The following is a 22,249-nucleotide window of genomic DNA, read 5'->3' on the forward strand; positions in this document are numbered from 1 at the left end:
AATATAAATGCATTTTAAAACTCCTTCCCCCCCCCCCCCCCCCATAGACTTGCATTAAACACTGGTATTTTCCACAACGCTGGCGTTTCTGCCTAGTGTGATCTCAGCCTCAAAGGAAATAGATGTGGTAGCCTCCATATTCCTGTCCATTCAGGTGTACTTCAAATTTACGGTATAACCAATCCCAAAATTTCACATACAATCAATCCAACAAACCTTGATAAGGGATTGTGTCACCATCAAACGTATCCAAACTGATCTGATAGATTGGAAGATAATTGGATGGTTAGTGAGAGCTTGTATGCTAGGTACACACATATTTCCTATCATGTAATTGCATTGTGTGTACCCTGCGGCAGATCCCGGAGAGATGGGTACTCGGTCTGGGGGACAGGCGGCTGTGCTGGTAATTGCATTGTGTGTAGCTAGCGGCAGATCTCGGAGAGATGGGTACTCGGTCTGGGGACAGGCGGCTGTGCTGGTAATTGCATTGTGTGTACCCAGCGGCAGATCTCGGAGAGATGGGTACTCGGTCTGGGAGTCTGGGGGCAGGCGGCTGTGCTGGTAATTGCATTGTGTGTACCCAGCGGCAGATCTCGGTGAGATGGGTACTCGGTCTGGGAGTCTGGGGGCAGGCGGCTGTGCTGGTAATTGCATTGTGTGTACCCAGCGGCAGATCTCGGAGAGATGGGTACTCGGTCTGGGGGACAGGCGGCTGTGCTGGTAATTGCATTGTGTGTACCCAGTGGCAGATCTCGGTGAGATGGGTACTCAGTCTGGGAGTCTGGGGACAGACGGCTGTGCTGGTAATTGCATTGTGTGTACCCTGCGGCAGATCCCGGAGAGATGGGTACTCGGTCTGGGAGTCTGGGGACAGGCGCCTGTGCTGGTAATTGCATTGTGTGTACCCAGTGGCAGATCTCGGTGAGATGGGTACTCGGTCTGGGAGTCTGGGGGCAGGCGGCTGTGCTGGTAATTGCACTGTGTGTACCCAGCGGCAGATCTCGGAGAGATGGGTACTCGGTCTGGGAGTCTGGGGACAGGCGCCTGTGCTGGTAATTGCATTGTGTGTACCCTGCGGCAGATCCCGGAGAGATGGGTACTCGGTCTGGGGGACAGGCGGCTGTGCTGGTAATTGCATTGTGTGTAGCTAGCGGCAGATCTCGGAGAGATGGGTACTCGGTCTGGGGACAGGCGGCTGTGCTGGTAATTGCATTGTGTGTACCCAGCGGCAGATCTCGGAGAGATGGGTACTCGGTCTGGGAGTCTGGGGGCAGGCGGCTGTGCTGGTAATTGCATTGTGTGTACCCAGCGGCAGATCTCGGAGAGATGGGTACTCGGTCTGGGAGTCTGGGGACAGGCGCCTGTGCTGGTAATTGCATTGTGTGTACCCAGTGGCAGATCTCGGTGAGATGGGTACTCGGTCTGGGAGTCTGGGGGCAGGCGGCTGTGCTGGTAATTGCATTGTGTGTACCCAGCGGCAGATCTCGGAGAGATGGGTACTCGGTCTGGGAGTCTGGGGACAGGCGCCTGTGCTGGTAATTGCATTGTGTGTACCCAGCGGCAGATCTCGGGGAGATGGGTACTCGGTCTGGGAGTCTGGGGACAGGCGCCTGTGCTGGTAATTGCATTGTGTGTACCCAGCAGCAGATCTCGGTGAGATGGGTACTCGGTCTGGGAGTCTGGGGACAGGCGCCTGTGCTGGTAATTGCATTGTGTGTACCCAGCAGCAGATATCGGGGAGATGGGTACTCAGTCTGGGAGTCTGGGGACAGGCGCCTGTGCTGGTAATTGCATTGTGTGTACCCTGCGGCAGATCCCGTAGAGATGGGTACTCGGTCTGGGAGTCTGGGGACAGACGGCTGTGCTGGTAATTGCATTGTGTGTAGCTAGCGGCAGATCTCGGAGAGATGGGTACTCGGTCTGGGGACAGGCGGCTGTGCTGGTAATTGCATTGTGTGTACCCAGCGGCAGATCTCGGAGAGATGGGTACTCGGTCTGGGGGACAGGCGGCTGTGCTGGTAATTGCATTGTGTGTACCCAGCAGCAGATCTCGGTGAGATGGGTACTCGGTCTGGGAGTCTGGGGACAGGCGCCTGTGCTGGTAATTGCATTGTGTGTACCCAGTGGCAGATCTCGGTGAGATGGGTACTCGGTCTGGGAGTCTGGGGGCAGGCGGCTGTGCTGGTAATTGCATTGTGTGTACCCAGCGGCAGATCTCGGAGAGATGGGTACTCGGTCTGGGAGTCTGGGGGCAGGCGGCTGTGCTGGTAATTGCATTGTGTGTACCCAGCGGCAGATCTCGGTGAGATGGGTACTCGGTCTGGGAGTCTGGGGACAGGCGCCTGTGCTGGTAATTGCATTGTGTGTACCCAGCGGCAGATCTCGGGGAGATGGGTACTCGGTCTGGGAGTCCGGGGACAGGAGACTAGGCCTGGCTTGTGCTCTATATTCCGGGCAGCATCTGTCGTGTAATGACGTTCTCTGCGGGGGACGTTTTCCCAGAAGCTGGATCTATAAGCAGCTGTCAGGGAGGGTCCAGGGACAGGGAGACTGCGCAGTGCTGACACTCAGCCTATAGACTCTTCACAGTCTCTATTTACATTCCACACAGTGACACAAAGAGAGTTTCTGTAATGGAATGTAGAGTGCTGTCCCTCCTTGTGTCTACACTGCAGGTCGGGCCCACAGCTCACCCCTTATCTCTCCATGGGGACCGGGCCCCTGTGCAATGGGCCCCATAGCAGCTGCTCTAGTGATCCTCATGCCATGATATTGTGTAACATTGTTAAATGGTGTAAGCGACGTGCGGTAACTGTCATGACATCACTGAGCGAGCGATCACTCAGTTCCCCATTGCCCGCCATGATTTTACTGCGATTGTTGAAACGATGATGCTGTCATTACCGTGGTGGTGAGGATGGATCTGGGCACAATCGCTGGTCGCCGCTGATCCATCTTTATATGAGTAATTAGCTTGTACTTGGATGACTGCTACAGCCAGGAACAGTGATCATTCATAAAAACAAGTATCGGTGTTGGGTGAATCGTAAGGCGCGTGCGTTTCCTGCAATGTGATATCGCATGTAATGCTTTTCAATGGCGACGTGCGCGTTCGTGTTTCAGGCCGCGATTCACCTGCGTAACTAAAACTGAATCCCCACTGCATGAAATCGCAGTGTGCGTATGATTCCTGCAGACTGGTAGCCGGTGCCAGCAGGCTATGGTGCACGATGAGCGCTGGTGTTTTCTGCAGACACAGGTGTGACCCCTCCCTGAAATCGCAGTGTGCGTATGATTCCTGCAGACTGGTAGCCAGTGCCAGCAGTGTATGGTGCACGATGAGTGCTGGTGTTTTCTGCAGACACAAGTGTGGCCCCTCCCTGAGGGCCCGTTCACACTAGGGGCATTTTACAGCCTTCTTTCAAGCGCAGGCGATTTTCATAATCGCCCACAGAACGCTTGTGCCATGAATCTATGAGAAGGTTCATATCAGTGCAAACCTGCGCCTGGACAGTTTTTGAGGCGTTTTTGCTATAATGGAAGGTAAAGCAAAACGCTCACAAAATCGCTTTGTGCGGCGATTGCATTTTTTAAGAATAAATACATTGACCAGGAAAAGAATAAATACAAAGAGTTCACTTCCAGACTTGCATCAGGGAGTGAACTAAAAAATTGCTCTGAAAAAGCGATTAGAAAAGCGCTTTTAAAAAAAGCGCAGTGGAACGTCGGGAGGCGCTAAAAAAGCGTTCATTTTTAGATGTGAACAAGGCCTGACGGTGCGTTCCTCTCTTGCAGCTGTTCTGGGGGTGGCGGGAGCTGCTGTGAGAGGTCACCTAAATTTGGACGCAGTGCGCGCTGATAAATGTGGGTGCTGCCATAGACACCCATGTAAATCGCTGCTAATATCTGCTATAACAATTGCGGCACCGAAAGGACGGAAACTGCAGCTCCGCCACCCAAATGTACTGTTGTAGCTGCTATCAGCGGCGTTTTACATGCTGGTCTGTGGCAGCACCCATTAGTGTTGGGTATATTGGGGAGGAATAGTGTTAGGAGTCTGTGTGTGGTGGATAGTTTGGCATACATGGGGTCTATCTATAATAGCACTACGAGAAAAAAATGGGTGCTTTGTGAGTTCACAATGCCTTCCAGGACTAGTGGCTGAAGCTCTGGCGCTTTGAGCCCGCCAGGAGAAAAGCGCGATATAAATGTTATTTGTCTTGTCTTCTGCGTACAGATTCTTCCTTCCTGTGTGTTATTCATTGCCCCTCTGCATACAGTCTCTCCCTTCTTATCGCCTGTATTTAGTGTTGATAATATTCTATGGAGTGTATTCATTGCTCCTCTGCATACAATCTCTCCCTTATCGCCTGTATTCAGTGTTGATAATATTCTGTACAGTCTCTCCCTTCTTATCGCCTGTATTTAGGCCTAGTGCACACCAGAGCGGTTCGGTCGCGTTTTCAGATCTGATTGCGGCTGCGGATACGCTTGGGTAATATATCTCAATGGGCTGGTGCACACCAGAGCGGGAGGCGTTTTGCAGAAACGCATACTCCCGGGCTGCTGCAGATTTTGGATTGCGGCTGCGTTTCTGTCTCCAATGTAAAGTATAGGAAAACCGCAAACCGCTCTGAAAAACGGCAGATCAGAGCGGTTTTGCAGGTGTTTGTTACAGAAGCTGTTCAGTAACCGCTTTACTGTAACAATATCTGATATCTACTACACCAAAACCGCTACACAAAACCGCAAAATGCTAGCTGAAACGCTACAGAAAAAGAAGAAAAAGCGTTTCAAAATCTGCTAGCATTTTGCGGATCTGCTAGCGGGTTTTGGGGTGCTCCAGGCCTCAGTGCTGATATTATGTACAGTCTTTCCCTTCTTATCGCCTGTATTCAGTGCTGACAATATTCTGTACAATCTCTCCCTTCTTATCGCCTGTACTTAGTGTTGATAATATTCTGTGGAGTGTATGGGCTATCCAAACAATGTCACAAACACCTGATCTGCTGCATGCGTGTTCAGGGGCTATGGCTAACAGTATTAGAGTGCATACACACATCAGACCATAGTGTTTGGAAAATGAAAGATCACAGACCAATTTTACCCCCTTCCATGTAGTATGAGAGCCATACCTACACAGTCTATTCTATGGAGCTGCACTCCCCATCAGACAGAAATCTTACCCCCTTCCATGTAGTATGAGAGCCACACCTACACAGTCTATTCTATGGAGCTGCACTCCCCATCAGACAGGAATCTTACCCCCTTCCATGTAGTAATAGAGCCACACCTACACAGTCTATTCTATGGAGCTGCACTCCACATCAGACAGAAATCTTACCCCCTTCCATGTAGTATGAGAGCCACACCTACACAGTCTATTCTATGGAGCTGCACTCCCCATCAGACAGAAATCTTACCCCCTTCCATGTAGTATGAGAGCCACACCTACACAGTCTATTCTATGGAGCTGCACTCCCCATCAGACAGAAATCTTACCCCCTTCCATGTAGTATGAGAGCCATACTCTACACAGTCTATTCTATGGAGCTGCACTCCCCATCAGACAGAAATCTTACCCCCTTCCATGTAGTATGAGAGCCACACCTACACAGTCTATTCTATGGAGCTGAACTCCCCATCAGACAGAGATCTTGCCCCCTTCCATGTAGTATGAGAGCCACACCTACACAGTCTATTCTATGGAGCTGCACTCCACATCAGACAGAAATCTTACCCCCTTCCATGTAGTATGAGAGTCACACCTACACAGTCTATTCTATGGAGCTGCACTCCCCATCAGACAGAAATCTTACCCCCTTCCATGCAGTATGAGAGCCACACCTACACAGTCTATTCTATGGAGCTGCACTCCCCATCAGACAGAGATCTTACCCCCTTCCATGTAGTATGAGAGCCACACCTACACAGTCTATTCTATGGAGCTGCACTCCATATCAGACAGAGATCTTACCCCCTTCCATGTAGTATGAGAGCCACACCTACACAGTCTATTCTATGGAGCTGCACTCCACATCAGACAGAAATCTTGCCCCCTTCCATGTAGTATGAGAGTCACACCTACACAGTCTATTCTATGGAGCTGCACTCCCCATCAGACAGAAATCTTACCCCCTTCCATGTAGTATGAGAGCCATACTCTACACAGTCTATTCTATGGAGCTGCCCTCCCCATTAGACAGAAATCTTACCCCCTTCCATGTAGTATGAGAGCCATACCTACACAGTCTATTCTATGGAGCTGCACTCCCCATCAGGCAGAAATCTTACCCCCTTCCATGTAGTATGAGAGCCACACCTACACAGTCTATTCTATGGAGCTGCACTCCTCATCAGACAGAAATCTTACCCCCTTCCATGTAGTATGAGAGCCATATTCTACACAGTCTATTCTATGGAGCTGCACTCCCCATCAGACAGAGATCTTACCACCTTCCATGTAGTATGAGAGCCATACTCTACACAGTCTATTCTATGGAGCTGAACTCCCCATCAGACAGAAATCTTTGCAAGATGCTGCACACACAGATGCTGTACACATGCAACAGATCAGTATCTGCAAAAGATCTGTTCCTGGAAAATGCATTCATAGTCTATGATATCTGCAGATCATCATACACACCTTGTTTAACTGACATTCATCTGCAGATCTGACAATCCATTCTGGTGGATCTGATCTGCAGATGAATATCTGTTAAACAAGGTGTGGATGAGATCTGCAGATCTCAGACTATGAATGCATTTTGCAGGAATTGATATTTTGCAGGAACAGATCTTTTGCAGATACTGATCTTTTGTGTCTGTACAGCATCTGTGTGTGCAGCATCTTGCAAAGATTTCTGTCTGATGGGGAGTTCAGCTCCATAGAATAGACTGTGTAGAGTATGGCTCTCATACTACATGGAAGGTGGTAAGATCTCTGTCTGATGGGGAGTGCAGCTCCATAGAATAGACTGTGTAGAATATGGCTCTCATACTACATGGAAGGGGGTAAGATTTCTGTCTGATGGGGAGTGCAGCTCCATAGAATAGACTGTGTAGGTGTGGCTCTCATACTACATGGAAGGGGGTAAGATTTCTGTCTGATGGGGGAGTTCAGCTCCATAGAATAGACTGTAGGTGTGGCTCTCATACTACATGGAAGGGGGTAAGATCTCTGTCTGATGGGGAGCTCAGCTCCATAGACTAGACTCAGGGCTGGCCCGCTCATGAGGCGGGGTGAAACATTTGCCTCAGGCGGCAAACTTCAAAGGGCGGCACCCGCCCGGGGGGGGCGGCCGCCGAGCCGGAGGGGTAGCGGGCAGGTCGGGGGTATTGGGCCTAGCGGTGGGGAGGGGGGTCGGACCCCCCCCCCCTCCCTCGCCTGGGTCCCCCGATCTGCGCTCCCCTCCAGCCTGTAATTAGTAAGCTGCTGCCAGATCGTAAGAGGCACGGGCGGGGAGGACTCACCTTTTCCGCGTTCCAGCGAGCGCTCCACTGACGTCACTTCCTGCATCGCCGCCCACTGTATTGTAAGTGGACGGCGATGCAGGAAGTGACGTCAATGGAGCGCACGATGGAACGCGGAAAAGGTGAGTCCTCCCCGCCCGTGCCTCTTACGATCTGGCAGCAGCTTACTAATTACAGGCTGGAGGGGAGCGCAGATCGGGGGACCCAGGCGAGGGAGGGGGGGGTCTGACCCCCCCCCTCCCCACCGCTAGGCACAATACCCCCGACCTGCCCGCTACCCCTCCTGCTCGGCGGCCGCCCCCCCCCCCCCCCCCCCCCGGGGGGGGCGGCGTCAGCAGCTCTGCCAAATTTGCCTCAGGCGGCAAAAAGTGACGGGCCGGCCCTGACTAGACTGTGTAGAGTATGGCTCTCATACTACTTGGAAGGGGGTAACATTGGTCTGTGATCTTTCATTTTCCAAACACTATGGTCTGATGTGTGTATGCACCCTTAAGGCTCATACACACATCAGACTATAGTCTTTGGAAAATGAAAGATCACAGACCAATCTTACCACCCTTCATGTAGTATGAGAGCCATACTCTACACAGTCTTTTCTATGGAGCTGAACTCCACATCAGAAAAAAATCTTTGCAAGATGCTGCACACACAGATGCTGTACAGACACAAAAGATCAGGATCTGCAAAAGATCTGTTCCTGCCAAAAATCCATTCCTGCAAATTGCAATGATAGTCTATGAGATCTGCAGATCATCATACACACATGATTTAACTGACATTCATCTGCAGATCAGATCCACCAGGATGGATTTTCAGATCTGCGGATGACTGCTTGATCTGCAGATGAATGTCAGTTAAATCATGTGTGTATGATGATCTGCAGATCTCATAGACTATCATTGCAATTTTGCAGGAATGGAGTTTTGGCAGGAACAGATCTTTTCCCCACAATCCTTCAGGGCAAAGGTGAGACGTAGCTCCCCCCAGGAACAGGAACAGACAGCACTTCCCCTATAAAAAAGTCACATGGTTAGTCCACCCTCAGTGCTGTTTGTTCCTGCGTCCAGGCAGGTCGGCATCTCCCCTTTGGGTGAAGCCTGTGTGCTGGGCTGCAGGTAGAGATGGGAAGTTCGGATCTTTTCAATGATCCGGATGATTCGAATCGGATCATTGAAGAGATCCGGATCTTTGATTCGAATCTCGGATCATTTTACTACCGGAAGCATTCGGGGGTGAAATGAACAGCAGGACAGGTCTGTGGACAGGAGAAGGGGAGGGAGTGGACACACAGAGAAGGGGAGAAGATGGACAGAGGGCAGGGAGTGGACAGGGAAGGGAGGAGGAACGAGCAGAGAGCAGAAATGTTTGCACGTAATACCCACATGCTAAAGTCATATACTTTACATATATTTCACCTATATGTTCATCTGTACACTTTGAAAGAAAAGGTCGCACAGTGAAAGAAAGCATTCCCATAAGATAAGTGTAGCTGTTTAGTGCCGAGTGCAGGAGGATTATATTGCCTTTCAATCACACTGTCTGCAAAGTTACTGAGCTGTGCTGAGCCAAAAGCTTCCAATGTGTTCACTGTGCAGCACTACGGAACAGACATATAATGGGCAGCACATTGCAGCCAGTATGTGTGCTCTACACACATCTGGCAGTGGCACCCATGTCCCTCTCTCTCATCTACCTGTCTCCCTGCAAGGCTGCCTCCCATGCAACAGAGCGATCCATCTCAGCTCTGCTTCCAGGACCCCGCTGCCCGCTGAGAGGAGGCGTGTCGCTCCTGGCCCCGCCCCTTTTGCGATCCGAATCACTCATTTTGATGATTCGGATGATCGACTCATAAAATAGATTCGGATCAAAGATCCGAATCGTTCATGATCCGGACAACACTAGCTGCAGGTGGATCTCTCTGGGTGGCTGAGACTGTGGTACTGAGGCAGTCTGGCCATGCGCCCCAGGCTGGAGCTTTCCTGGGGTTTGCCTACCTTTCTCTCCCGCTTTCAGGGAGAGCAAGAGTGGAAGGCGTGGGTTCCCCTTGGCGGCCTTGCGGCGGAGTGAGCAGGACGGAGGTAAGCCGGCGGCCATGTGCAGCGTGGAGCGCATGGCGGCCATTAGGACGCTTGGCCGCGTCCGGATGCGTACTTTCCGGCGGGTATGCCGAAAGTAACAATTTGTAGTGCCGGCTCATTACTCTCTCTGCAGCTTCCGGGCCGCCACTCATCCATTCGCGGCAGGCCAGGTATGTTTCAAGGGGAAGCTGCGCGGGCCTGTAGCACTGTTGCTCAGAGAGAGTTTGTCCTGCGCTGGATGTGTCAGCTGGAAGCATGTCAGACGCTGAGAGGATTGAGAGCAACCAGGCCGCCCAAAAGGTGAGATAATGGTTTCTCTTTCTGGGCTGATTGTGCTATATGTGTGAGCAGAGTTACATGCCTTGTTGTGTTGTTGTTTATGCCAATACTAAGGCTTCTGCTAAATCTGCTGCTGCTGCAGATAAGCATAGGCATCCTGATCTTTTGTGTCTGTACAGCATCTTTGTGTGCAGCATCTTGCCAAGATTTCTGTCTGATGTGGAGTGCAGCTCCATAGAAAAGACTGTGTAGAGTATGGCTCTCGTACTACATGAAGGGTGGTAAGATTGGTCTGTGATCTTTCATTTTCCAAAGACTATAGTCTGATGTGTGTATGAGCCTTTAGAAGCAGAGGATTAGCAGAACAGCCAGGCAATCTGCATTGTTTAATAATATGGCAGCCTCAATATCCCTCTCACTTCATGTGTGCTTTTTAGAACACACGAAGTGAGAGATATAGAGGCTGCCATATGTATTTCCTGTTACACAATACCAGTTGCCTGGCAGTCCTGCTGATCTCTCTGGCTGCAGTAGTGTCTGAATCACACGCCTGAAACAAGCATGCAGCTAATCCAGTCACACTTCAGTCACCTGATCTGCTGCATGCTTGTTCAGAGGCTATGGCTAAATGTATTAGGAGGAAGAGGATCAGCAGGACAGCCAGACAATCTGCATTGTTTAAAAGAAAATTAATATGTCAGCCTCCATATACCTCTCACCTCGGGTTAAGGAGTCCATGGGCAGCAGTGTGGCTGATTGCAAACTGTATGCAGCTCCATACTGCGCCAGTCACTTCCTGTGGATTTCTGTGGCCTCCAACCTGCATACAATTTGTATTGATCACTGGTCACTAGGGATGGCCAGTGAGATGCAGATTATGAGGCACCTGTTTGTGTAGATTTAATGTAAATGTGTGGAAAGTGGTCTGGAAGGGGGCCAGTGAATTCTGCACTTGTCGTATTTCATTGGTTGGTGTTTCGGGCTGCGTAAGTTGTTCTGCCTCTCAGTGACGGTCCCTTGTGGTCACCAGGTGGAAGTCAGGGAGGGGGACGCTCTGCAAGCTGAGGTTATATTCAGTGACCACTACTGAGGGTCCTGACACACTGGAGTGTTGTACGGATTGTACATGTTTTTAAAAACTGCTTCCATTAACTTCCATTCTTTCTGAAAAATCACGATCGTGGCGTCAGATTTCTACTACCTACTGTGACAGCAACATAGGAGAAAAGTAATGTATGGCTCATTTTACTCTGAGGAAAAACATACTTCTTATGTGTCTATGTTTGAACATATTTTAAAATTTTTCGCTGTCGTGCCCCTTTAAAAGTGTTGCTCTATGTCGGTGTTCTCACATGAGCGATGAGCTTTCTATCTAATAGCAAACGTGACTCTTGCAGCATTTCCTGAGCGTTTGCGTTTCAATAGAATAGATAGGGAAATCGCGAAGCGCTTGAAAAAGTACTTTGAAAAGTGCTTTCAAAGGAGTTTTGGGGGAGGGGGGGGGCTTGTACCGGCCCCTATAGCTGTAATGGCCCGTGCCGTCCTCCAACGATCCGCCGTTTCCTGCTACCAGTCCCGGTGTGATCGGCGTCTGAGACCCACTGCGGCTGCGCGGCCGTGCTTGTTCCTGTGCACGTCATCGGGAGCTTACTGCGCAGGTGCAGTACAAGAAAAGTTTGTACTGAGCTCCTGATGACGCGTGGGGGAGCGAGCATTATCCCTCTTGTTAGACTAATATATTACCGGGACCGGCGGCGGGGAACGGAGGATCGTAGGACGGCACGGGACATGACAGCTTCAGGGGGTCGGTAGAAGCCCTCAGGTAAGTGTCCGTTTTTATTTTAAACACCCCCCCCCTCCCCCCCAGTACCCCTTTAATGATAATTTGTCCGGGGCAAAGAGTTCATTACCTGACTGATGTCAGGAAGTGAAGGAAAAATCTACACAAAAGCGCATAGAAAGGCGTTTTGTAAATCACTCAGCGCTTGCGGTTTACAATGTGAACAAGGCCAACAGATGGAAGAGATAAGCAATGCCGGTACAGAGCTCAAACTGTCAGCCGAGGCAATCGGGAACAATGTGTGACGTTTGCATGAAGGATAATGTGTTGTGTGAGGCTGCAGCTCTCCTCTCAGTGATCAGGATAACAGCCTCTCAGGGTGGCAGGACTACATGTCCCAGCATGCCTTGCTTTATTGCTTGTGCTGACATCACTGCAGAGAATGCAAATTGTATGCGGACTGGAACTGCACCAATCAGAATCGAAGGAATTGCATTTGTCTGGCAAATTCCTGGCTGCATGAAACATGCATGCAAGAAGCAATGATTAGCCTTTTATTTAGGCAGAAAGTCCTTTCTCTAAATCCTATAAGAAATAGATATGGTGTAATTATGATCTGCTTTTACATTTTGCTAGAAAGTCCTCTCTGTTATTGAGGCAACGCTGTGTAACCCCAGGGAAGCTGAACTGAGCATGACGAGCTGCTTCTCTCAGGCATTCCCTTTGTGTTTGTGATAGTCTTTGCAGCTGAGGGCTGCTACACACAATGCAATTTTTCACACCAAATTAACAATTTTCTGTCATTCCATCATTTCCAGCAGGATCTGCTTTCCCACAAGAAAGGGAACCAATTTTTGTGCAGTACTATTATATGTATAAAGCGTCAGCCTATGATGCAGCTCTGTACAATAGATAAATGGGGTAACATACAAGGTGCTCACGCCAGGACAAGATCATGCAAATGTCTGATGACAGTCGTTCAGTGTCATCGGTGGAAACAGAGACTGTTCTAGTCCACAAGAAAGGTGACAGACAGCAAGGCGCCATTAACACTTACAAAACGCTAGTGCTTTTGCTAGCGCTTTGCTCTGGCGGTTTTTGTTGATTAACGCCATTCACACTTGGGGCAATTTCTCGGCGATCGCGATTAGCGCTTCTATAGCACTAAACGCGATCGCTGGGAAATCGCCTGAAGTACTTATCCGTTAGCCGAGCGCATCCTCTAGGTGGCGACAAAACTCCACCAGAGTTACATCTTTCCCTACTATCCATGTCGGCCTGGAGGGGGAATAGTAATTAGCGCCACCTGCCGGATGCGCCCGGCTAACGGAGAAGTACCTCGCCTGAAAATGGTGCAGGATACAAATTTTTTTGGGGGCGATTTGCGTTAATTGCCGGCGATTAACGCAAATCGCCCAAGTGAGAAAAGGCCCATAGGTTATTATTGCACAAGTGCTTTAAAAAGCGCTAGAGCGTGTTGCCAAAATTGCCAGCAAAACGCTCCAGTGTGAATAGGGCCTGAGGGCTGAGAGCTCTTCTAAGCTGTTAAAGGGGAACTGAAGAGAGAGGTATATGGAGGCTTCCATGTTTATTTCCCTTTAAAGGATACCCGAAGTGACATGTGACATGATGAGATGTACAGTGCCTAGCACACAAATAACTGCCGTGTTCCTTTTTTTCTTCCTCTGTCTGAAAGAGTTAAATATCAAGTACGTAAGTGGCTGACTCAGACAGGAAGTGACTACAGTGTGACCCTCACTGATAAGAAATTCCAATTATAAAACACTTTCCTAGCAGAAAATGGCTTCTGAGAGCAAGAAAGGGGTAAAAAGGGGAATTTCATATGAGTGAGGGTCACACTGTAGTCACTTCCTGTCTGAGTCAGCCACTTACATACCTGATATTTAACTCTTTCAGGCAGAGAAAGAAAAAAAGGAACACAGCCTAGTTATTTGTTTGCTAGGCACTGTACATACACATGTCTATCTCATCATGTCACTTTGGGTATCCTTTAAGCAATACCAGTTGCCTGGCAGCCCTGCTGATCCTCTGCCTCTAATACTATTAGCCATAGCCCCTGAACAAGCATGCAGCAGATCAGGTGTTTCAGACTTTAAAGCCAGATCTGACAAGACTAGCTGCATGCTTGTTTCTGGTGTTATTCAGATACTACTGCAAAGAAATAGACCAGCAGGGCTGCCAGGCGGAGCAGTGCCTTTCAGCGCTGCTAGATTTGGGCGCAGCCAGCGCCTCCATAGACTACAATAGGAATCACTCCTATAGCAGCGCTCAGGACGGAGCCGAGGTTGCTTAAAAAACACAATAATTCGGCCTCCAGTAGTCGCTGGAAGCCGAATTATTTCATTCCCCCACTATCCATGGCAGCCTGGAGGGGGAATAGTAATTAAATCGGCCCGGACTTGTGCAGAAGTAGGACCAGCCATATACCGCTGTATCCTGCGCCCAAGTCTCCGGCGCCGATTTCAAATGTACTCCTGCCAGGCAACTGGTATTGATAAAAAGGAAATAAATATGGCAGCCTCCGTATACCTCTGAGGGCCCGTTTCCACTATGGCGGTTTCAGCCGCGATTCCGCAGTTTCCCCGCACATGAATCGCATGGGGAAACTCTGCCATAGGGGATAACAGCGCCGCGGCCGAATTGCTTGCGGGAGCGATTTGGCCGGAACCCCCCGCAGAATTCGCGGCGGGGCTGCGAATCCCATAGCCGTGCATGGCACGGCTCATGGGATTTGCCTGCGATCCCGCCCACCTGCTCAGTGCCGGCGTGAGACGCACGCCGCACTAGTGGAGACGAGCCCCTACTTAAGTTCCCCTTTACATTGCTAGGGTTGTTACTTTGACATAGAAATCATGAGAAGTATTTTCCACTATTGTGATTCGATTTGCAAATCGCCATCGCTTTCTGGAGCAATTGTAAGAGGGATCATGTAATGCAAATGAAAAATTGCAATCAGATAACTAAATTAATGAAAAATCGCAATTGCTGGCGTTTGTGATTGCTAGTGGAAAAGGACCCGTATGATCCACACTATAAGCGCTTTTCTGAGCACTTTGTGATTGATTAGTGCTTTTTAAAAAGTTATCCCATTCAGTCATTAAAATCGCGGTAAAAATTGCCACGATTTTTCGCATACGCGATCGCAGTGATTTTTACCGCGATTAATGAAAGTGGATGGGAGAAATGTTTAAAAAGCGCCTAGAAAGTGCTAATCAATCACAAAGCGCTCAGAAAATCGCTTATACTGTGGATCCAGCCTAAGGGCCCGTTCACACTGCACGCGTTTCCAGCCGCGTTTTGGAAACGCGTGCAGTAGGCCAACACGCACGACATCAGACAGTGCATAGAGTGCACTGTCTGATGTTCACACTGCATGCGTTCCGGACCTGTGCGGTCCGGGAACGCATGCTGCACGCAGATTTTGACAAACGCGTGGCTGTCCCATTCACTTTTCAGTAATGGGATCAGCCACGCAACGCACACCCCATGGTCTGGGGTGCCATGTCAGCTGCTGGTGTTGGTCCACTGTGTTTTATCAAGGGCAGGGTCAATGCAGCTAGCTATCAGGAGATTTTGGAGCACTTCATGCTTCCATCTGCTGAAAAGCTTTATGGAGATGAAGATTTCATTTTTCAGCACGACCTGGCACCTGTTCACAGTGCCAAAACCACTGGTAAATGGTTTACTGACCATGGTATTACTGTGCTCAATTGGCCTGCCAACTCTCCTGACCTGAACCCCATAGAGAATCTGTGGGATATTGTGAAGAGAGAGTTGAGAGACGCAAGACCCAACACTCTGGATGAGCTTAAGGTCGCTATCGAAGCATCCTGGGCCTCCATAACACCTGAGCAGTGCCACAGGCTGATTGCCTCCATGCCACGCCGCATTGAAGCAGTCATTTCTACAAAAGGATTCCTGACCAAGTATTGAGTGCATAACTGAACATCATTATTTAAAGGTTGACTTTTTTTTTGTTTTAAAAACACTTTTCTTTTATTGGTCGGATGAAATATGCTAATTTTTTGAGATAGGAAATTTGGGTTTTCATGAGCTGTATGCCAAAATCATCAATATTAAAACAATAAAAGGCTTGAACTACTTCAGTTGTGTGTATTTGAATCTAAAATATATGAAAGTCTAATGTTTATCAGTATATTACAGAAAATAATGAACTTAATATTTGCCTCAGATGTTATTCCATCAGATGTTCCGATCGTATTGTAGAGAAAACCGTGCAGTGTGCAGAGAAATTTGACGTGAAGTGATTGTACGGAGGATTAGAATACAGAATAGAATGTTGATCAGAATGTTGGATTTTACATTCATATCAGAAGAGAGAACGTGTCCTAATCGTCTCGTTTACGGGAACAACCGATGACTTCCAATCTCACAGATCTGATGAAATGATTGCATCTGAGGCTATTGCACAGTGAATGGACCGTCTGCTTCCCCCCCCCCCTCTCCCTCTGCTGGAGGCAAACACTAGATCTGAGACTGGAAACACAAACCGCTACTAGGGATGATCAATGGGATGCAAACACTTCCAAAATTATGCAAATGTATGCACTTTGAAAATGGGCCAATCAATTTAAACCCGGGTTTAAACTGATTGGTCCCTTTTTCAAACTGCATATATTTGCATACAAATTTGCATGACTTGGAAGAATTTGCATATCTGTGATCATCACTGCCAGCTACATTATATACCAGTGCTCCGAGATCTCCACTGCAAGTCCTCAGCCCAGTACAGAAGACATCTGTGCGGGAGGGTACTCCAGCTGAAAGCACTGATCACAGGAAGTCTGCAGTGCATTGCTCTGGTCCTGCTCCATTTACCAGCGCTGAAGTCAGAAAGTAGAGTCAGGCTGGGGGAGGGAGGACTCTCATACAATAATCTGAATAATAACATCTCAGGATAAGGCAAGCGATTTCACATAATGACGCGAGACTTCGATAGATCGTCAATATATTTATTCAGTTGAATTGCATTTAAAATGTAGTGAAATGTCTCTTAAAAATAAAACGAGAATGATTCTAGACTAGAGTCAAGTAAATAAGAATCGTTTCAGTGTAAAACCATCAGTATCTCTCAGTATATGCCGAGAATGGAGATCGTCAGCGATTGGCTGATCCTGCAGCTTACAAATGGCCAATCAAATGTATTCCCTGCTGATTGCGATTGGGCCAATTGCAAGTTGCATATAGTTTGAATTAAATCTTAATGCAAGCTAGAATTATTGTTTTCCCGCTGATAATCTCTACCGGACATTGCTGAGGATTCAGTAAACAGTCTATATCCACCTCCCTGCACCAGAGCCATGCTCATCGCCCCCTAGTGGTGAGCAGGTGGATGTGTTGTGTATGGTCAGTGCATAACATCCATTCCTCACAACTGGAAGGGGGGAGGGGGAGAACTGCACTTTAAATGGACAATTTTCTGTCCTCCTTTAAGAAAATAAAACTTCAGTGGTATTTTGCTACAAAAATATATTTCAGAAAATATTATCTAACGAAAAAACAAAACCTGAACCTGTAGAAAAATAGAAATGCTGGTTACAGGGCAGCAGTGCCATGTTGTGGGGGGTGCCGGACCCCCATCAGCTGTGCAGAGTCATTGGCTGGGTCCGGCGGGGCCGCCCCCTATAGACACATGCGGGTAATACAAAGACCCTCCACCCTCACACAGAAACCCCCTGAACTACGGCGCCCTCTCCTGGAAGTACAGCCGCGGATTCCAGGCGAAATGATTGAGAAATAAATAGAGGAAAATCTTCAGCAATAAATTACTCCTCGCAGAAATGTCACAGCCAAGATGGCGGCCGCTGGAAGGACCGCCCTGGAAGATCGGCATGGCGACCGCACTGGCTCGCGTTACGCTTTTGCAGTCGCTCTGGGGATGAGGAATTGCTGGGAAGTCGCCGCCGTCGTCCTGGAAAAGATCGGAAATAAATGTTCATTACGGCGCTTTTCTTACATGGCTTTATTAGCACAAAAACACAAGTGTGGTAAACGCTCTTCACTGCAAACCGCTTGTATGGAAAGATCCAAGGCTGGGGAATTTATAATGAACAATATATGCAGCTGGGATCCCCCTCCCCCCGTTTTTAAAGGATACACAAAGTGACATGATGAGATAGACATGTGCATGTACAATGCCTAGCACACTAATAAAATGTGACAATCCAGCCCCGCGATCCCGTCGAGATCTGCTCCCGTTAGCGTACGCAGGAAGTACGGGCGCAGACGGACAACGAGACCGGTTGCTGGATCGTCAGAGGGAAGAAAGTAAAAGGCGACAGAGCGTGCCAATCCCATCTAATCTGCTCCCGTTAGCATACGCAGGAAGTACGGTGAACAGACTGACAAAGATTGGTCGCGCAGCTGCCGACAATATGTAATGGGACAAACATCCACCAATCCCGTATTACTAGGCCACTGTTGCCATGCAGGTCTCATGCACTAGAGACTGCTGGAGGCAAATTCACTGTGTGCGTAGTAAACTGTTAAGATTGGTTGGAGGTGCCCATACATGTACAATTCTGATTGTATATACAATCGGTAAACTAAAAATATCGATTTCGCGCTGGAAATCGGGTAAATAAAGTAAACTGCCACCACTCTCTCAAGTTCAGGGAGGAAAGAGACTCCCGCTATCATAATACGGTAGCCAGCCCAATCACGTTCAACATGCTCAAGTCACCGTTCGGGGAATAGTCACTTCCGACGGCTTAAAGACTGTGAGCAATGTGACGTTAAAGAAAGGTTACTGGGTCCCTATATGATGCAATCTCGAATTGTATTTACAATCGAGAAACTAACGTTATCGATTTCGCACAGGAAATATGGTACTAGCTAATCCTAGAAGGAAGAAACGGTTATTTACAACCTAGCTAGCAAACAATTTATAAGCAAATCATAAAACAATGCGGTAGTATGACTGACTCTTCAGAGGGCAGATTCGTTATAGCAGCAATCAGATGACCAGAAAAGGCACAAGACTGAACGATAAAATCGTTAGTTTATTTCTAAACTACATACACACAGCTTATTTTAGAACAGATTGATTGACAGAGAGAAGGCAAGAAAAGGAACAGGATGTCTGATTATATACAGTTCAAATACCGTTATTGGTAGTCCATGCGGCAATCGCAAGTCTTTGGCGAAAGTCCCAAAATGGCGGTTGCCATGCGGCCAACAGGCCTTTGTTAGAAAGTTCAAAGATGGAGGTTGGCCCGTGTCCCTGCGGGCTGCCAGGATGTTACTAGGCATCAGATTGAAAGTAAAGGACACTGGACTTTTGGATCATGTCAGTTTTGTTCCTCACTGTAGGTGGGAGGAGTTATGACACATACATGTCCAGCCTTGCAATTTGAATAAGGCAATGCCCCCTTAGGCAGGGAGAGGTTTTGGGCCAATTCATATTTTGCCCGCTCTCAGCATGCCCGTAGGTAATATCAAGAACCCGAATGAATATTCACAATCAGCGTAAGTGTGTGAATCTGCTAATACCAAACACGAGGAGTCTGGATCGCTAATAGCACCGTCCCCCCCTTTCACCTTACTGGCACTGGTTCCGAAAGATCCAGAGGGCTGAAAATCTCTCAGGACCAGTGTCATGTGGAATCTAATAAACTCCGTGAATTTGAGGGAACTGCGATCTTGGGAACACCAGAAATATTACCAAATTGTGCCTATTTATTAAATACAGTTTCTACAGTTTGGTTGAATCTTTGGGTGCCCAGATGGCGTGATAAGGATCATTCCTGTCTCCTTTCAACTCAGGCCACAAGGCAGCTAGGTGTCGGACTCCTGGTGGGTCGGTGCCGATCAGGCTGGAGAAAGCTACAATTTATGAGCTTCTGTCAACTGATATCTACCCTTCACCTGATGGATGAGGTCATAAACACCTCAGGGGGTCCCCTGTGCTGGCAGAGAATCTTTTCAACAGCAGGCTAATTACCTGACCCTGAAAAGATTTCTCCAGCCCTTTGGCGAAGGGAAAAAAAGTGTATTTAAACCAAAAACTGTCAGTTTGGGTGGTTTGCGAAGAACTAGCGTTGGTAACTCCATGACGCATTCGATATGTCATATCGACGGCGTCACACTAGGCTGTGTTCCTTTTTTTCTTTTCTCTGCCTGAAAGAGTTAACCCTCCTGGCGGTTGATTTTTTTTTCCTGCAAAATATGCAGAAATCCTTTTTTTTTGTTTGTTTGTTTTTTTTGTTTCATGTAAAGCTACCAGAGTGATAGCTTCATGAAACACCACTAGAGGGCGCATGTGTCCCTCTAGTGCAGGCATGGGCAAACTCGGCCTTCCAGCTGTTACGGAACTACAAGTCCCACAATGCATTTGCCTTTATGAGTCATGACTGTAGCTGTCAGACTCCTGCAATGCATTGTGGGACTTGTAGTTCCTCAACAGCCGGAGGGCCAAGTTTGCCCATGCCTGCTCTAGTGCAATAGTCACCGGCATCAATAGCAAACAGGGGAACGCGTATATAACGCGTTCCCGTTTGGCTTCTCCTGTCGCCATGGCGACAATCGGAATGACGTCAGACGGCTCAGATCCAGCTCATAGTGCTGCCTGGAACTCATTGGTCCGGGCAGCGCAGGGCTCTGGCGGTGGGCCCTCTTTCTCTGCTGCGTGCGGGTGATCGCCGCAAAGCGGCTGCGATCAAGCTGTACGCGCGTCTAGCAAAGTGCTAGCTGCGCGTACAGCACTTTAAATGGCGCAAATCGCCCCACCAGGGGCTGAGATATCTTCCTGCGCAGCATAACCCGAGCTCAGCTCGGGCTTACCGCCAGGAAGGTTATATATCAGGTATGTAAGTGGCTGACTCAGTCCTGGCTCAGACAGGAAGTGACTACAGTGTGACCCTCACTGATAAGAAATTCTCCTTTTTACCTCTTGCCTGCTCTCAGAAGCCATTTTCTGCTAGGAAAGTGTTTTATAGTTGGAATTTCTTATCAGTGAGGGTCACACTGTAGTCACTTCCTGTCTGAGTCAGGACTGAGTCAGCCACTTACATACCTGATATTTAACTCTTTCAAGCAGAGAAAGAAAAAAGGACCACAGCCTAGTTATTTGTGTGCTAGACACTGTACATACACATGTCTATCTCATCATGTCACATGTCACTTCGGGTATCGGACCCTTCTTCTTATTCTAGGGGGTGGTCTGAGGCCGGAGACCCCTCATACATATAATCAATTGATTTATAGGCTTTATTACCAGGTGATTATAAAAAAAACATACTTACATTTCCATGTGATCATTGGTGTTTCTGAAACACAAGAATACAATGTGTGTCAATACCTAGGTTACAAATGAAATATATTTATATTTATATAATAATATAATCTGTGATCAGAAGGTATTTGCAATTATTCAGGTTGGAGTGAGCTCTGAGATGTCTCCCACAATGCATCACTGCTGAATATGCAAATCATCTCTTGTTATTGCTGTAAGCTAGCCACACCTCCAGATCCGCTGGAATGCCATATGTCAGCTTGTAATTATTACAGAACAAACAGTAATAAAACATGCTTACAGACTGTTTCAGATTGGTTGCTTTTCATCAGTTCATGGCATGGATTAACCTCTTAATGGTTTTGCTACAGTATATACAAGTATAGGAAACACCGTTCCCATTCACCAATCTAATGGTGTGTACACACTTGAATGATTAATGAAAGATCACAGACCAATGTTACCCTCTTCCATGTAGTATGAGAGCCATACCTACACAGTATATTCTATGGAGCTGAACTCCCCATCAGACAGAAATCTTTGCAAGATGCTGCACACAAAGATGCTGTACACATGCAACAGATCAGTATCTGCAAAAGATCTGTTCCTGCAGAAGATCCGTTCCTGCAAAATGCATTCATAGTCTATGAGATCTGCAGATCCTCATACATACCTTGTTTACCGGACACTGATCTGCAGATCAGATCCACCAGGATGGATCTTCAGATCTGCAGATTGTCTGATCTGCAGATGAATGTCAGTTAAACAAGGTGTGTATGATGATCTGCAGATCTCATAGACTATGAATGCAATTTGCAGGAACAGATCTTTTGCAGGAACAAATCTTTTGCAGATACTGATCTGTTGAATGTGTACAGCATCTGTGTGTGCAGCATCTTGCAAAGATTTCTGTCTGATGGGGAGTTCAGCTCCATAGAATAGACTGTAGGTGTGGCTCTCATACTACATGGAAGGGGGTAACATTGGTCTAAGATTGGGCAATGAGACTGATGATTGAGAAGCTGGCATACTAACATGGCGCAATCTCTGCCAGCGGAGTGAGGGTCAGACTGCTAATGACCTGCTGGTACCACCTTTAAGAGAGGGGAGAGAACAGTCAGTATAACAACCTGCCTGATGTGCTGCCTGTGAGGCTAAAACCTCCACACTGAAGTCTGAAGGACAAGCAGTCTTACCAGCACAGAACTGCTTATTGTCCTGCCATTTACTACTGTTGCCCTGGCTGGACAGGAAGGACCCCCAGTAAGGCTGTCTGTTGTACTGCCTGTCTGAAGGACAAGCAGTCTTAGCAGCACAGAACTGCTTATTGTCCTGCCATTTACTACTGTTGTCCTGGCAGGA

The 22,249-nt window shown here is 48.1% G+C and overlaps 1 protein-coding gene across 11 annotated transcripts in view; it reads right to left on the reverse strand.

The window, feature by feature from the left end:
• Positions 1-16,591: 16,591 nt before the first annotated feature.
• The window catches only part of LOC137534070 (prominin-1-A-like), a 196,150-nt gene continuing 190,492 nt past the window's right edge, over positions 16,592-22,249 (reverse strand). For 10 of the 11 annotated variants that reach the window (XM_068255397.1, XM_068255400.1, XM_068255402.1 and 7 more), the window contains 2 exons: positions 20,898-20,921; positions 16,592-17,566 (listed from right to left, as the gene is read on the reverse strand). In XM_068255397.1, the coding sequence (XP_068111498.1) occupies positions 17,509-17,566; positions 20,898-20,921 (82 nt within the window). In that variant the 3' untranslated portion in view covers positions 16,592-17,508. The remainder of the gene's footprint in view (positions 17,567-20,897; positions 20,922-22,249) is intronic. The other variant, XM_068255406.1, reaches the window with a different exon arrangement.

Source organism: Hyperolius riggenbachi, chromosome 10, assembly GCF_040937935.1.
Source record: "Hyperolius riggenbachi isolate aHypRig1 chromosome 10, aHypRig1.pri, whole genome shotgun sequence".
Lineage (NCBI taxonomy): Eukaryota > Metazoa > Chordata > Amphibia > Anura > Hyperoliidae > Hyperolius > Hyperolius riggenbachi.